Source organism: Nothobranchius furzeri, chromosome 14, assembly GCF_043380555.1.
Source record: "Nothobranchius furzeri strain GRZ-AD chromosome 14, NfurGRZ-RIMD1, whole genome shotgun sequence".
NCBI classification, from domain to species: Eukaryota; Metazoa; Chordata; class Actinopteri; order Cyprinodontiformes; family Nothobranchiidae; genus Nothobranchius; species Nothobranchius furzeri.
The window spans coordinates 49,671,571-49,688,443 of record NC_091754.1 but is presented as its reverse complement, the minus strand read 5'-3'; the positions used below and the strand labels follow the sequence as shown (position 1 = coordinate 49,688,443).

General features: G+C 40.4%; 1 protein-coding gene across 5 annotated transcripts in view; it reads left to right on the top strand.

The window, feature by feature from the left end:
• Positions 1-16,873, top strand: part of pard3ba (par-3 family cell polarity regulator beta a) — a 247,550-nt gene that overhangs the window by 105,320 nt on the left and 125,357 nt on the right. For all 5 annotated transcript variants that reach the window (XM_054743134.2, XM_054743136.1, XM_054743138.2 and 2 more), the window contains 5 exons: positions 595-681; positions 9,617-9,737; positions 10,610-10,742; positions 13,259-13,359; positions 16,210-16,245. In XM_054743134.2, the coding sequence (XP_054599109.1) occupies positions 595-681; positions 9,617-9,737; positions 10,610-10,742; positions 13,259-13,359; positions 16,210-16,245 (478 nt within the window). The remainder of the gene's footprint in view (positions 1-594; positions 682-9,616; positions 9,738-10,609; positions 10,743-13,258; positions 13,360-16,209; positions 16,246-16,873) is intronic.

The following is a 16,873-nucleotide window of genomic DNA, read 5'->3' as shown; positions in this document are numbered from 1 at the left end:
TAGAAAAATAACAATACTTCTTGACAACTGTCCAAGCAGTGTTTGGTTATTATTATGTTTTTTTCAGATCAGGCGGTGCCTTGTTAATGACGTGGAGGTCAAAGGGCAACGCTGATTGTGTTTTGATGCAAAGAAAAAGAGACTTAAGAAGATTATAATTTATGCTATTACTATAATGTTTTCTGTCCTCCAAAGCTTGGTGGATGTAGGGCAAGATTTAAAGATGTTCACTTAAGAGTTTAGTTTGACGGTATGAGACATTCAGAGCTTCTCATGCATTATGAAATCCTCCATGGAGTCAGATACGTTCAAAGACGGTTAAGGCTATAAGCAGCTACCACAGCGTTGGCAGCAAATTTAGAGATATTTATAATTCATGTCAGGATCATTTTCTTCTCACAAGTTAGAATCATTTGAGCCTTTTTAAAAGTCAATACAAGCTGCTGTCCTACAAGATGAAATATGTGAACGTTCATCATAGAAAACAGTAAAATTTGTGTTTTTTCTAATATTACTGTAGCTTTTTCCAGTTTTAACTTAAGTTTAATTTGCTGATGTTTAAACTCAAAAGTAAACATGGTTTTGTTCTTCCAGACCAGCAGTGGTAACTCTGCTCTGAACACAGCCACAAACATCTCCTCCAGTCAACCCAACGTTGACCAAGCAGGCTCCAACTATCAGGTACGAGTGGCTGACGTCCACCAACCTCCGCCAGTTCTTCCTCGCCGCTCTTCCCTTCTCCCAGCGCTCAGGAGGCGAGCATCTGAGCCACTGTCTCACAGGCAGCGGCCGGGGGACACACACACCAGATACACGTATAGTTTCAACCGAGCGGATAAATGTTCCGCTCTCGCACAGAAAGGCGGCGGTAAAGAGAAGGAAACACAAAACAGGCCCGATGAGGGGTACTTAAACAGGGAAAGGTTTAGTGATGACCTGGATAACACACACACACACTCTGACTCTCAGGGCAACACACATAACACACACAGACACAAGTCCAGACACACACGCAGCTGCACGCTGGACGATGTCCACAGAGAGAACAGTTACATCGAAGACATTCGAGCCATGGCCGGACAGATGTACGGAGACCCGCCCACTCGCAACAGGAACACACACTTACATAACTACACACACAACCATATCATGACCAGACAACACATTGGGCTGTCAGATGGGCTCTGATACAGAGCGTCTGTATGGTTTTATAGGTTCTGATGCGAGATCAATCATGTGAAGGTTTGCAGCAACCCTGTGGCGCCAGAAAAATTATCTCCCTCCTTTAAAAATACCCTTTTATGCTAAATTATGTTGGACCCTCTTTTCTGTAGAGCTAATCCTTCAGCTCCGATCTCTAAACACCTCTGGGGTTTCCTACAAACTGTTGGGTCTGATCCTACTTTTTCCTGCTTGTGCTGACTTTCCTACACGGTTTATAAATGTTTTTTTTTTCTAAAATGGGATGTACTGTTGTTTTTCTCTCACCTGCCTGTTGCTCCTTCTAATAAAGCCAACCTGATGTCTCCTGCATGCCTGTCTCTTTTTTTCTTCCCCTTCTCTCTTTTATAAATTAATCCTGATCCTCCATGTTTTTGCCTTGGTCTTTTTTCCTGCCTCAACTTTAGTTCTGGTGCTTTTGTCCAGGTTATACATCAAATCCAAGCCCCATAATCACCACAGATAACCATTTTAAATATCAACAACACCTTCTAAGCCTGTAGGTGAATATCCTACCGCAGTTGAACCTGTGTTCACCAACAAAAACCACTAACATGTCAAAAATATTGTAGTAAAGCGCACTCACATCAATCTACGTAGGTATTTTTTACATTTATTTGCATCCCTTGATCATAAAATCTGAAAATACTTCATGATTTTCTTGCATTTCAGACCAAAATCTCACTCAGAAGTGGTTTGAGAGACACTGCCAGTCATTCTCACAATATGAGAGATGTGACTTCTAAGTGTTTTGACCTCTGAGATGTGACTTCCTCAACAGCCATGTCTTTATAAAATCTATACGCTTCCCTGAAAAGCTCAATGAATGTTCGTCATTAAGACAGGTGAGCACTGATACAGCCAAACCATTGACCGGTTTCGTCTGGGCTTCTTTTTCTCGTCGGTCAGAAGCACAAACACCTACAGATCAGACCCAAAACATCCTTTTAGAGGATAAGAATCTCGTGTGAACGCCTACCAGCTACTGCCACATCAGATTGTAGCTTCATATCCATGAAAGACTTTTTTCTGCTAATGTTGATTAGGTGCAGTGGCCATCTTGAATTTGGATGAGTCCAAAAAGTAACGAGTTGTAGATGATGTATGATAGTCCAATGATCCCTTTTTGAGATGTTGAAAGAAATCCATCCCAGTGGTTAATGTGAAGTTTAGCTAAGGTTTAGGCAAAGGGCTACTTTATTAAAGTACTTGCTCCAGACCGTTGATCAAGCGTGTTTAAAGCGCCTTTGGTTGATCAGAGTGCTGCAAGGAAATGGCAATAAAGCATAAAAAATCAATGAAAAGGCAAATAAATTAAAAATGACTGAAAGTTAAAATAGAGATTCCCCCAAGGAAACCTGTCTGATGTGGAGAAAATGTTGGTTCTACCAGGTGATCATTGGTAGACCTTAATATTCTTAATGGAGCACATGGCTGTAGTTGGATCCAACAGGTACTGTTGACCCTGGTCATGCCACCTTTTAAAAGTCAATAATAAAATCTTCAAAATCTATTCTAACTGCAGTGAGGACAGGAGGGATGTGATCACACTTCTTAGTGGATGCTAATAGTCTGGCAGCAGCATTCTGAACCAGCTGCAGAGAGAAAGCTTGACTAACACTAGAATAGTTGCCCAGCTGACAGGTGATATAAACAGGAACCAATCGCTCAACATTGCTGTGTGACTTAATTATAAATAAAACCCTCAGTTTGCAAAAGCTTTTTTTCAACTAGAGTTTATTTATTAAAAACACCCTTTAACTTTTGTAAAAGGTTCTAAATCACAGATTTAATTAGGAATCATTGCAGAAACAACTGGAACCAAATACAATGACCTCATTTTTGTCCTCATTTAAACTGAGGAAGTTGTGATTCATTCAAGCTTTAACTTCATTAAGTAAAAATCTGATTCAGTGGAAAATAAATCTGAGTGTCATCAGCATAACTGAAAGGAGATATCGAACCGAGAGTTGGTATGTAGAGAGAACATCTGTGGACCAAGAATGGAACCAATATTGGGGATGACTCAGCTACTTCCACATCCAGTTTTAGTCAGTAAATTTTATTTATATAGCACTCATCACAGACATACATTCACTAAGTGCTTCACATAGATCAAAACAAAATAAATCATAATGATCTCAAAATAAGAAATAGATTAACATCAGAGAAAGTTGTCATAAAATTATAAAATTTCGTAAACAGATGAAAGATGATTACAAATTTAAGTTAAAAATAAGAAAATATAAGATTTAGGTAAAAGCAGCTTTAAATAAAAGGGTCTTTAGCTGTTTTTTTTAAAGTGTCCAGAGTTTCAATGCTACGTAAGGATAAAGGAAGATCATTCCAAAGTTGGGGTGCAACAGTCTGGAAGTAGCGATTACCTCAACTTTTATATCTGATATTTGGAACTTCTAGAGGGTTCTGGTGGGTGGACCTGAGGTCTCGGGTTGGAACATAAGGCTTTAACAGTTCAGTAATATAGGGAGGAGCTTGGCCACGTAGAGCATTGAAAGTTATAGTCAGGATTCTAAAATGAACTCTAAAGTTAACGGGTAACCAGTGCAGAGACATCAGAATAGGAGTGATGTGTGCTCTTCTGTTTGCTCCAGTTAGAAGCCTCGCTGCAGAGTTCAGGACCAACTGAAGGCGGTTAAGGGCTTTTTTGTAAAACATGTGAAGAGTGTGTTACAGTAATCTAGACGGGAGGAGATAAAGGCATGGAGACTCATTTCAAGTTCATGTTTTGACACCAACCTTCACAGTTTGGAGATATTGTTTAAGTGATAAACAGTTTTGGACCAACGTTTTTGAGTGGCCTTCAAGAGACATTGGTCAAAAACATCAAAATTCCTTAAGTTTGTCTTGACGGCAGAAGTTGACTGACCAAGTTTTAGACTAATCAGGGGAACCATGCTCTCAGGGGCGATGATCAGACATTCAGTCTTTTCTTAGTTTAACTGAAGGAAGTTATCTTCTAGCCACCTGGTCGTAGCTGATGGAGACACTAGTAATTCAGACAGTTTATAGAACTCAGAATCCTTAAAGGAGCAGTATTGCTGAATGTCATCTGCATACAGGTGATTAGAGACATTATGAAAATAATTAATTTTCTGTCCAAGAGGGTGTATGTACATTATAAACAATAGTGGACCCAAAACAGAGCCTTGGGGTACCCCACAGAACAGATCGGTAGAATCTGACATGATTCTGTTTATGCAGACACTGTTACTTCTGTTAGAAAGGTACGATAAAAACCAGTCTAGAACAGTTCAAGAGTTGTAGCTCAACTCCTGTTAAATTGGCAGTGTTGTAGACAATTTAATCTTTTTTTTAAGGCCAGTTAACTGTGGTGGCAAACTTGAATTAAGCTGACTTCAATGGCAATTGGTTGACTTAATGTTAAAGTTAATAAGAAAAGATCTTGGCCCGTTAGGTCATCCATTACTTATGCATGGGGATGACTTGGCTTCTTTCACCTGAAATCTTTACTCAAAGTCCATATAATGGCCCAAACTGTAAGCAAATTTGGTTTTGACTGGCTGTGGCGGTTTTGCAAAGAAAACCCATTGCACACTGCTGCCAACTAGTGGTTGGTGTTTGAATTGCACCCCCCAAAAAATTATCCACAAATGTTTGCATGTAAATTCTTCCAAAATTTTGATACATAGCTTTTGAATATCGATGTAGTATCACAGGATAAATATCACAAAATATTGTCATATCGATATTTTCTTACATCCCTAGTTTTAATTAATAGTTGTGAGCATTATCAAGCATAATCAAATGTTCAACAAAGGTTACCCAAAGTGATCCTTTTTATTTCTGTTAGACATCTTTAGCATCAAATACTTCACTTCTTGATCTTTATTCTCTAAATTTTATTCAGATAATTTCAACCATTCAATAAAATGATGCTCATTCTACTCAGACTTGCACAAATGGAGCTTTTGTGCCAAATTATAATTGCAGCCATAAGTTGATACCACCTGTTTGACCTTTTTAGTAGATTGTCTGATACCAAGGAATGAATTTAAATCAACAAATTAAAAGAAGTCGACAAGATAAAACATTAAACAGCTTCATAATGTCAATGATAAAATAAAAAGAATGTCATAGCATCTAAACAGTGCCGTTTTCATTTTCTGCTTAAAAAGAAACCCTATTCTTACATAGAAATAGTGAAGAAAAACACATGAACCACGACAAACAGGAGATAATCGCTTGTTTGTGTTGTGTCTGTCTGCTGAACTCGTCGTTGAACCCTGAATGATTATTTCAAAAGCCTTAAGAGGATGTGTCATGGCGGCTTTAAAGCAGATGTTTTAGCAATGATGCGTGGAAGTAAGAAGTGAAATGGGAGGTTTCTGGGGTTGACCTGACCATTGTGGCATTTACATCTCATCTATGGCTTACTCCCATCGTGTGTGTGTGCGTGTCTTTGTTCAGTCGATCAAGCCTATGGATAAATGCTCTCAAATACAGTTCAAAGTTCAAGACGTATCTGCATAGTCCTTCTCGGTTCGTGTTTTAACAGCCAGACTGGAGACTTTCTAATCTGGTTTCATTAAACAAACTAATTCAGCATCCCTGTCTGTGTCTGGAGCATAATTTTAGGCCCTTAAACCTCTAATCTTGGTAAATGTTGGAACACATTTGCACATTTTAGCATTTCTATGCATTCTGTTTCTCAGCTTTTGTGATATAGATAGGGACTTTACTTTAATTGGTAATGTTTTCCATCATGTGAGGATCATACAACAACCAATTTCAATAACAAGAATTAGAACTGACTACAGTAAGCAGGTTTAAAATGCGGATGTACTCCCCGACATTATCGGTTAGATATCGCTTAGCAAGTTGCACCTCAACCAAATCAACTTTTCTGACACAGTTGATAGGGTTCGTTTAAACTGTCTGGTCTACTGCTACAGACTTTTCTGATTAATTTATAAATGAAATTCTGATTGATAAGAATTTTATTACCAGTTGAGATCCGGGCCATTATCCAATAAGAAACCAGTGTTGATTATTTTGCGTCACTGTCCTTTTGAAGCACCTGACTCTGTGCAGGGGTATGTTAAGATTCAGGGACTGCATTGTTCCAAGTACACATTTTAGAGTTAATTCCTCCACTGCAAAGCAACAAGGCTGTCCTAATTCTAAAAGCGTCCTTTTACCTCCTGAATTTAAGAATGGGTCTGGTGTATCCTTATGGTCAAGACTGTCCCACTTCCATAGTGGCAGTAAGATTGTAAACAAAGAAAAAAATAAGTGAAGGGCTCATTGAAGAGCCATTTGAAACACTTCGTTTGTTTGTTAATGTCACATCACTACTCTTTAGTTCCATCACAAGTTTTAGGGCAAAAAGAGCACACACCAAGGTAAGGGCAGGACCGGTCAATGGGGCTCTCTTCCGGTCTTAGCGGTCCAGGAAATACCTGACTTATGTGAATCAGGTAGTCCAGGTCCTCCTTACAAGGATGCTGCCCCTGAACAGGGACACAGCCGAGATGTCAACAATCTATTTGACGATTTCAGTTGAAGAATTTGGAGATCCTTCCTAAACACCAGTCTCACAGCATGCTCGATAATTAATATTTAGCTTTGAAATCCTCATCGTCAGTCTTCTAGATCTTGTCATTGTGGTCTAACAGCTCTGTCTTTGTCCCGTCTAATGGTGAAACTTTTCTCCAAAAGACATTTGCTCATCCACATTGGCAGTCAGTTTTGAGGGTTTTGAAAATGAGCTTCTTTCCTCTGTCTGCACTTTCTCAGTCCATAGACATGGGCTTTACTTTATTACTATCAAACTATTTAACAAACCAACCACTGGTAAGTGGAGATAAAATCTAAATGCACACAAAGAAGTAGACAGATCTTTCCTGAGGGGCTTTCCTCCCATAAACAGTTTTATATCCAGCTGTTGGTTGAGACTGGTTGCTCAGATAGCCACCCCCCCATCTCCTTTTAGGTTTACGTATTGTTATGGGATTAAGATATCAAACAGCCACACTGCTTCAAAGGCCTCAGGCTGAGGGGCGGGAGGAAAGATGGAGGGATGGCTGGAGGGATGGGGAGTCTGATAGGATTTATGCGTCGGTGACACATGCAGAAAGGCCTGTCAGAAGTTTGGGTGTAAATTCTTACTGCACTTGGAGTGATTGACAGCAGAGTGATGTACCGGTATATTAAGATGTGTGCTCGCCACTAATGATACCGCAGGGACTTCATGACACTGTAGATGCACCGACACTTTGATAGGAGGACGCTACTGGAACACCTTTCATTACTCTGCTGTGCTTCTTCTAGTTGTGTTTGAATAAGTGTGTATTGGAGTGTGTGTGTGTGTGTGTGTGTGTGTGTGTGTGTGTGTGTGTGTGTGTGCGCGCGCGAGACAGCTGTTGTTCCCATTTCTTTGACCAGAGAAAGCTTCTTTCATCTTCCACCAGCGCTGAATCCTTTCAGTGCCGTTAGTCCCTATCTCCATCTCTGAGCTGAAAAGGGAGGGGGTCCTTTGTTGTGCCGCAGGGCTGTTTGATAATATGCCTGTCGAAGCTCTGAGGCGTTCTCAGGTTTGTTCTGTCACCTTATTGTTGCAGAGATTTTTCCAACAAAGGAAAATCATAAATAAATAAGGATTAATTTATTCCTGGTTTATTTCTAATGGAGAGGCGTCAATCTGTTCCTTATCTGCTCTGAATCACGCCAACAACGCACAAAATACTCTGATCAATCCGTCTTTGCAGATATCTGAAAAAAGACATGTCTGTGTGTGAATAATCAAACGTGAGATAGAATGAATGGCAAAGTGCTTCTTCTGTTATTATCAGCTTCACTATTGTCTGGATTCCTTTACGTTATAAAAAAGTGTTTTGTCAAGTTGAACAAATCTGCCTGAGACATTGTGTCAGTGGAAAACACAACAGATTTGTTTCTGTAGCATCGATAATCAGTTAAATTCAGTGGAAAACAACAGTCACAGTATATTTTCCCCAAAAATATAAACATTTGTGCTCGTGAGGAGACCAGTTGACCTCAATTACTTTTGATACAACAGTGAAAGGCTTTGCTTTTTGTTGCTTGAATTTTGACTCAGTTTTACATTAAAAAACATGACAAATAAAAGAATCTGATTTTCATTTGGTTGAGTTTCTGTAGGAACAGTGAGAACATGTAAAATCTGCTTTTTGTTGCAATTAACTCTTTAATTGGCTTTGCTAACAGCTAATCTGAGAGTGGGCTAAGATAAAAGCTAAATGCTAATTTTCTGCCACTTTTAAAATTACTAATCTAAACTTGTAACTCATCAAAACGCTGTTTTATAAATCTTAATATCACAGTAACATGGTTGTTCCAGCCTAATTTTGTTGCTAAAATGCTATAGCTAGCTAGCTAGCTAGCATTTACTGCTATTAGCACTTCCTACCAAATTAAATGTGTGTAATTCCACATTTCTGGCATTTTCAAAGTTTCTACAATAATGTGAAGGTGAACCAGCGGGAATTTAAAGACGACAGTAAACGAGTTTTGATTATAGCTTTGCTCAAATTACCCATAGTGCAATTAGCCCTTCAAATTAAGATATACCCTAGCTACGTCTTCCCACTTAATTTTTTTTTACATTTAATAAATCATCCAAACTTTTTAAGATGACCTAAAAACATCTTCAGCTTTAAAACAAGTCAGCTTTGACAACAACTGAATGAAATTATGGTTTTAGATCACATTGAGACCGTTTTTCCAAGGCAAAAATTATTCTGTTTTAATTTATTGTTTTTATTTGGATATTTTTTTCCAATTTAAATCAATCCAGTTTCTACCTGTGATGTGTTCTTATATTTTCTGCCTGTATTGCACATTAAAGAGCAAGTCACCCCCTGCCAGATTCTTACTCAACTCCCACTTCCTGTTTGAAAAATGCAACAAATGCTGTTGCCTAGCAGACCGAGAGGGCGGAGCCTCTAACAAATACACACACTCAGGACATTGCGACATCATAATGTACCATCTAACATCATAGTGTACTTCTTAGCCAATAGCGATGGCAGATTTAAATTCAAATGCAGTGCAGAGTTTTTACCTGACGACGGTGCATTGCTGACAATTTTAGGCAGATAATTTAAATTTTTACTAAGATTAACTAAAGTGCCAAATTATTGACTGAATGTGTCTACAGAGCAATTAGACACTCATTTATATAGTTTATCAACAAAAAAAAGTTGATTTGAGGGTGACTTGCTCTTTAAATAGCTGTTACTATCTCAAATAAAATAAAATAAACCATGCGGGTCCCATCCTGTGGGTAATGAACTAACTTTGAATCTTACACTATCTGAAGCAGCAGCATTAATGTTTCATGCAACACAGTTTTGAGTCTCCTCTGTGTTGACAGGAGCCCCGGGGCCCAGATGCACATCAGAGACCATCCGGACCCACCAGAACTCCTAACCCAGAGTCCACTGTGAGCGGCACGAGTCACGCTCTGAAACCGACAAACAGTTACTCCGGAAGTGGTGCGCCCTCACACACACACACACGCACACACACGCACGCACGCACGCACGCACGCACACACACACACACACACACACACACACACACACACACACACACACACACACACACACACACACACACACGGCACAGTGTTTGTCCATTTGAACTGTCAGACTGTCAACATCAGAGCCAGTGTTTGTGTACTGCTGTTATCTGCTGCTGCGGAGTGTGTACACACAGACTCTTTGTCTGGGTGTGTGTGTTTATCACCTTGTGAAAAGCTCCGAACCCTAATCCGCTCTTTCGGGTCAACCTTTACTTCTGACAGAACCGCTTAAAGAAACTTTCTTTTCCTCTTGCATGTTCATAGTTTTCCTTCTAAAGGGAAGTCATTAACTATGTTTTTCTGATGCTTGCTTTTCATGTGTAAAAAGATCTGACCTTGGAATCATTACCCTGATGAAACGGCTCTAAGTGGGACAGATTTGCATAAAGCCTATTGTGCTGCATGAATGCTTTTGTGGTAAAAAGCAAAGAACAAAAAACTGCTTTAAATTATTTCTTTACTCCCCTTTGGGATGCTGGAAGATGGAGATGCTTTGCTCACCTGCCTCTGGAATATTTGGGAGGGGCTCACCCACACAACAAAATGTTTACAGTGGAGGATTGATGCACTTTGGGGGGTTAATTTAATGGAAATGTAGGAAGAATTGTTGTAATTTTACATGAGACGTTCATCCCTTGTTGTTTCTTGTTGTCTTCATATAAAGATGTGTGTTATCATCAACAAAAAAAAGTCATCACTTTTTGTTTCAGCGCCAATTCCTCCCTGATAAACAAACCTGCCGTCTGTGTTTTTATTTGTTCCTTCTGTTTGTTCGTTTTTCAGCTCCTGCAGCTTTCACCAACGGCAGCTACGGTAACTACAGCAACGACGACGAGCACGGCTTCCCCCTGCCACCCTCTCCCGACTCTATGGAGGAAATGAACAGAGACTTGCCCCTTACACCCCCGCAGCACAGGTACCCCCCTCCAAGCGTGTAGAAATGTGCATCATCAACACACCATTAGACCTCACACAGGGCCAGAGTTATTAATCTGTAATGTCACCACTAGTCTCTGTGAGGAAATAAAGAAAGGTTCTAAATATTACAACACTCATAAGAGTTAATTAAATTACCCGGGTTATTTGCAGAGCTTAAAAAGTTAATGTGATAATAAGGTCGGCTGACATTTTAAAGCATCTTTTTAAAGAACGTAAACCCTCTGCTACATGAAGAAATGGTCATAAAATCACTTTTTTGCTATTAATAATTTAAAGAAGTTAATTGGATGAATGTTGTATATTTATGTCAGCATATTTTTATCTTATTTGATTTAATAATGAGACAATAATAAAATTGGCACTTGCTGTACTTAGATCAACCCCCTGGTGAGTTTGTCTTCTGATGTAATCTTACATAAAAGAAGACGGTCCACTTACTTCTGTTGTTCAAATAAACACGTCGAAATCTAGATGAATTATTTCAGGTGTAATTTTGTAGCCAGGTGCCATTAATTCACATGGAGGGGGCGGGACTTAGAATTGGTTCTTCAGCCAGCCACTAGAGGGCCTTTAGGTTCCAGTATTCATCCTGCTGGTTATGTAGAATTGTATTAAGGTTGGTAATGAGGTAGGGTCTTAAAGCCAGACTATGCAACCTTTTCATATTGTTAAATCCTGGTGTGGCGAATTTTAAAGATAACAACAAAATTGCTGTTGAAGTGTTGTTGTAAGACTGAGTCTTAAACAGATGTTTAATGTCTGACAGACACTTTAATCATCCATCCGTCCGCCCGCCCGCTTATCCGGAGTCGGGTCGCGGGGGCAGTAGCCTATGTCGAGAGGCCCAGACTTCCCTCTCCCCAGCCACTTGGGCCAGCTCCTCCGGTGTTCCCTGGCCAACGTGTCCTGGGTCTACCTTTAGGCCTCCTCCCGGTTGGACGTGGCCAGAAAACCTCACCAGGGAGGCGTCCAGGAGGCATCCTGACCAGATGCCCGAACCACCTCAACTGGCTCCTCTCGACGTGGAGGAGCAGCGGATCTACTCCGAGCCCCTCCCGGATGACCAAGCTTCTCACCCATTCTCCAAGGGAGAGCCCAGCCACCCTGCGGAGAAAACTCTTTCTGGCCGCTTGTATCCGTGATCTCCTTTCAGTCACTACCCAAAGCTCGTGACCATAGGTGAGGGTAGGAACTTTGATCGAACGGTAAATCGAGAGCGTCTCCTTCTGACTCGGCTCTCTTTTCACCACAAGAGACCTGTACAACGCCCGTATCACTGCAGATGCAGCACCAAGCCGCCTGTCAATCTCACGCTCCAGTTTTCCCTCACTCGTGAACAAGACCCTGAGATGCTTAAACTCCTCCACGTAGGGCTGGACCTCATCCCTGACCCGGAGAAGGAATTCTACGCTTTTCCAAATCAAGACACTTTGATCACTGTTTCCTAATTTAGCTAATGTGAAATTCAAAAATCTGACGCTTTTTTCCGTTGGTAAATGCACCGACGGCAGCAATGAAAAAGTCTCAGCACTGTCCTCATTCTGTGAACGACATATTAATTCACACCAACAGTCATCAGTCTTCCACATAGAAGTTTCGTATTTGTTCATTTATTTCAGGTAAATAAACATATTGACTATATAATAAATAGCGTGTGAACATTAAAGGGTTAAAAATGACCGCTATCTTATTTATGCATCTTGTGAAAGTAGTTAATCCTCCTAAACGACCATTTTACTACTTTGTTTCTATTCTTTAAAGATCTAAACCCAACTCGGGGCTTAAATTAGGCCAGGCGTGTAAAAGATTGTGGACATTTTGGTCACCAAATACAGTTTTTCTGATTAAAATGAGTTCATTCAATCTGTATCTGGTTGGTGCAGAAGTTGAGCTCTGTATGAGTTTCTGGCAGCCTAACATAATTTAGCTCTGCATGCCGGTCTAGCCACGCTCCTTTAGAATGGCTGCAGCCCCGGACTGTCTAGTGCTGCTCCAATCACAGCGCTTAATCGGTTTGATGGGCGGGGTGTTACTGCGACTGAGTGAAACAAGGACGGGGACGGCTTGTTTGAAAGGCGTTGCCATCAACTTCGGATTCTTTGAGTCAAGAGCAGACAGAGGTACTTAAGTTTATTTAGAAAAAGGATGTATTTGCGTCTTCTTCGATGGTGTACGACGGACTACTCTGCTGACTAACATCTGCAGCAGTGAGTATGTCATGTTGTTTGTTGTCCAATAGTATGCAGAGACAGTTTGAACAACAACCGTAGATCCCGCCCCGTGACAGGGCCGTTAACGGGCAGTGGCCAGACTATCTACTCACATCTATAGGACGGCTGGCCAGGCTACGTTTCTGTAGGTTTGAATGGAAATGGTACACGAAATGGTTTTATGGAGTCTTGATTGGAGGAAATGAGATCATCTGTTCTTTCTGACTTGGTCAACGACGTCTGCTGTTCAGCGGTTCTCAGTAATGCGTTGCTGTTTTTGCAGTGAGCCTCCCAACATGCCTGCAGCCGTCTACCCAAACCGCCGGTTTATCAGCGATGAGGACGACGTGCCTCGCAACAGAACGTCCAAATGCATGGACATGGGTGAGCTGCAGTCACAAACAAACCTCGTCAGCTCCCATCCATAGACTCTATAACACGGAGGTTTCATCTCAGCCAGCAGCAGCGATCACATGCTTCTTATCAGTACATTTCTTTGTTGTGATATGTGCTCCCTTACTATTATCCCGGAGGGGGGGTGACCTCCTGAACCCCTAAGCTCGGGGGCTTTCCATCCAGCTGGGAGAACACGCTGTCTGGTGTGCGTGCAGATGTGTGCGCCCTCTGTGTTTGAGAGTGAATGAGGTTTGTGTGCGTGGAAGGTGAGAACGAAGGGGCTGATTTCCTCGTATTAACCCAAACTGACCCTTCCTCCCTTCTTTCCCCTCCTTCCACAGTTGTGTTTCTCCTCTGATAACATCAGCACTGGTGCTTCTCCCTTTCTGCTTTTATTCCAGTTTCCTGGCCTTTCCTTCATCTTTGTTTATCTCTTTTGCTTTCAGCTTGTTGATTTTCTGCGGATGACTTCATCGCTCTCTGACTCTTCCTTTCTTTCTCCTCTGCCTCTGTCTGATTTCCAATCCCGGTTCATTAGGTTCACTGGATTGGCTTTCTTCCTGCAGCACACCCCTCTGCCACCCAAGCTGATTGGCTTTCATTATGGACAAGGGTGGTCTGCACACGCCGCCACACACACACACACACACACACACACACCCATCCTCTACGCTCCATCCCTCCGAGGACCCACTCCAGTCCTCACCACTATCCGTCACCCCTCTAGGCTTCTATCTCCATCTCTGGCCTTTCTCCATTTCAATCTTTCGTTTTTTCTGTTATCTCTCCGGTTCCATTCACAATTTCCTTTCTAAAGTACTCGGAGATGAAATAAGGTGGTTAGTGGAGCTTTGTGTGCGTGCTTGTGTAAAGATGCTAGGAGCTGTGATACACACACACGACCTCGGACCTCGACCCTAGCAGGACGGGTTTTATTTAAGGAGACAAATGTGTTTTTCCGCCTCAGCAGAGGTCCAGACGGCAGTCACATGTGTCTGAGCCGGAGTCTCAGCATGGAGCAGGTTAGCTCTTTATTAAACACCACTTGACAGGAGGAGGCGACCCTCGGTGCCTTGGCAAACTGTGTGTTGACTCAGAGTTTAAGCTCAAACACAGAAGTCCTCCGACTGCTCTCGTCAAGGTGGATTCTGTAATAACCCCCACGTTCAGATGACCAAAAAATAAAATACAACTCAAACTTTTAAAGAAGTCCTCACAGGAAGCATTCATTTTTCTCTCTAATGCATTTAAAACTCTAGAAAATAGTCTTTATAGATCTTTAAGATGCTAAAGTGGATGGAAACTGCAGACCTTTTAGGACTTTGGAGCCTCTAATCTGCTCTTTGCATTCTGACTGATTTCTTTCTTTTGTGCAGAATGATTAGTTACATTTTAAAAATGGACTCAAACCTTTAGGTAGAAGTTCCTGGAAAAGCTTTTCGAACATGCTGCATTTTGAAAATACAAACTTCCAAGGTCCAGCCCATTTCTTAGGCCCCTCCCTAAGCCACGCCTCCCAAATGCAGTAGAATGCCAGTCTCAACGTCTACTGTCAAAAACCATTAAATCATAACGTTAACTTATCTTATTAACATATAGGCAGCTAAAGCAACTTACCCACACAACTGCGTAACTAGTTTGTATGCCAGCTAATAAAGCTAGCCCGCCTTTGGCGTCACTTCTTCAGCCGAGAACGTGCAATTTGTGCACATAGAGAAGAGAACAGGACATTCTCTATGACTGGATGAGGTGTTTCCAGGATCGTACGTTTCCAATTTGATTCAGATTAATAATTTTTTGACAAAAGATTAAATCTATTAGTTGCCATCAGTATGTGAAGAGCAATATTGTAAAAAAGGTTTGTAAAAGAGGTTGTTATAAATCAAATGCAAAAGTTGAAAATTCTAAGCTAATTCCAGTGATTAATTAGCCAAAATGCTAACACATATGAAATTTGGTGCAAAGTAAGGATGACAGAATTAACTAAACATGAGAAAATTTTGGGCTTATTACTATATGTATATACAAGCCAGAAAATTTTTGTAAAAATTTTTCATGTCCGTCCCTTTCCTCCCTTCTCTATCTTCCACCTTGAGTCCTAAATGCATCATAATTTAGTTACTTCTGCAGGATAGTAAAACTGCACAGCATTGTGCAGACATCCTGTAACGGAGGGAATAAGTGGATTGAACCGGTTTAAGCGGGATTTTACACTGGAGCAGCAACTCTGCTGCTGGCCATGCTGACTTTTATCTTTACAGAAACCAAAGTGTTTTTTATTATCTGCTGGGGTCAAGTGGCCTGGAAAACTTTATCTCTGAAACTTTGAAAGTTTAAATTTTTATTTCATCGTTCACAGGAACTTTATTTCCTCCTCAAGTCAGCCACTTTTACTGCTGTTGATTAAACTTTATTTACTTCTTTTATTCTGACACATCTGTTTCTCCTTTTATCTGACTCATAAATCTGTGGGGGAAGAGAAGAATGAAGACCCATGATTGTATCCCATAATGCACTGCTTTGGTGGCTGCTGCAGGTCTTTTTCTGGAGATTTCTCATCTTTTTTTTGTTTCTCTCATTGTCTCTTTATCTGTTCTCATTCTCTCCCACAATCCCAATCTTTCTGCTGCTTTTCTGATATTTAGCTTCTTTTTCATTTCCTCTCTCGGTGCGTCTTCCTCCACATTCATTTCCAGTAAATACCCCGTTTCCATTACGAACCAGTACACCATTTATGAGGTGACACGACGCACAGGAACGACCTGATTTGTTCTTCAGAACGTATTTCATGTATATTAGAAGGTAAGTGTGTGATTGTGGCGCTTTCTTCTGTTCTAGTGGCCGATGAGAGCAACCTTGGATCGTGGAATAAAGGTGAGTTTGATAAAATCTTAATCCTTCTGCATGAATTGGAATAAATATATTTTTAATATCCTGGACATGTTATTACAAAAGATGCAGTCTAGTTTTGTTTTAGCATGTAATGCATATGCTGAAGCAGCGAAAGACTTGGTGTAGAAAGTTTCTCGTTCTCTTTTCTAATTGTCAAGCGATTTTTCATTTTAAACGGATCTTATTATTTTATCTAATTTCTGATTAAACTCTCATGTTTTCCCTATTTGGCCAAATCCAAAAATTTTCATCTCAGTTTCTCAATTTTTTGCTTGATTTCATCTAATTTTCCTACTTAAAATTTTTGTCACTTTTATTGGAATCATTTCATTATGGATCATGTACTTTTCAACATTTTTCCTGATTTTATCTCATCTGGTCCTCATTTGTTCATATTCAATTATAGCATTAAGTCATGATTTTTTCATTTTCTCATCTAATTGTTTCATTTATTCATTTGATCCCATGTTTAAAGTTTGTTTCTTTTTAAATTTGCTGTATCATCATTTCATCTCATAGAATTTGATGCTCCCTCATTTCTTGTTTGCTCATGTTTTATTTATTTTAATTCAATTTAGAGTTTTGAAAAGATGGCAACCAATATGGTTGT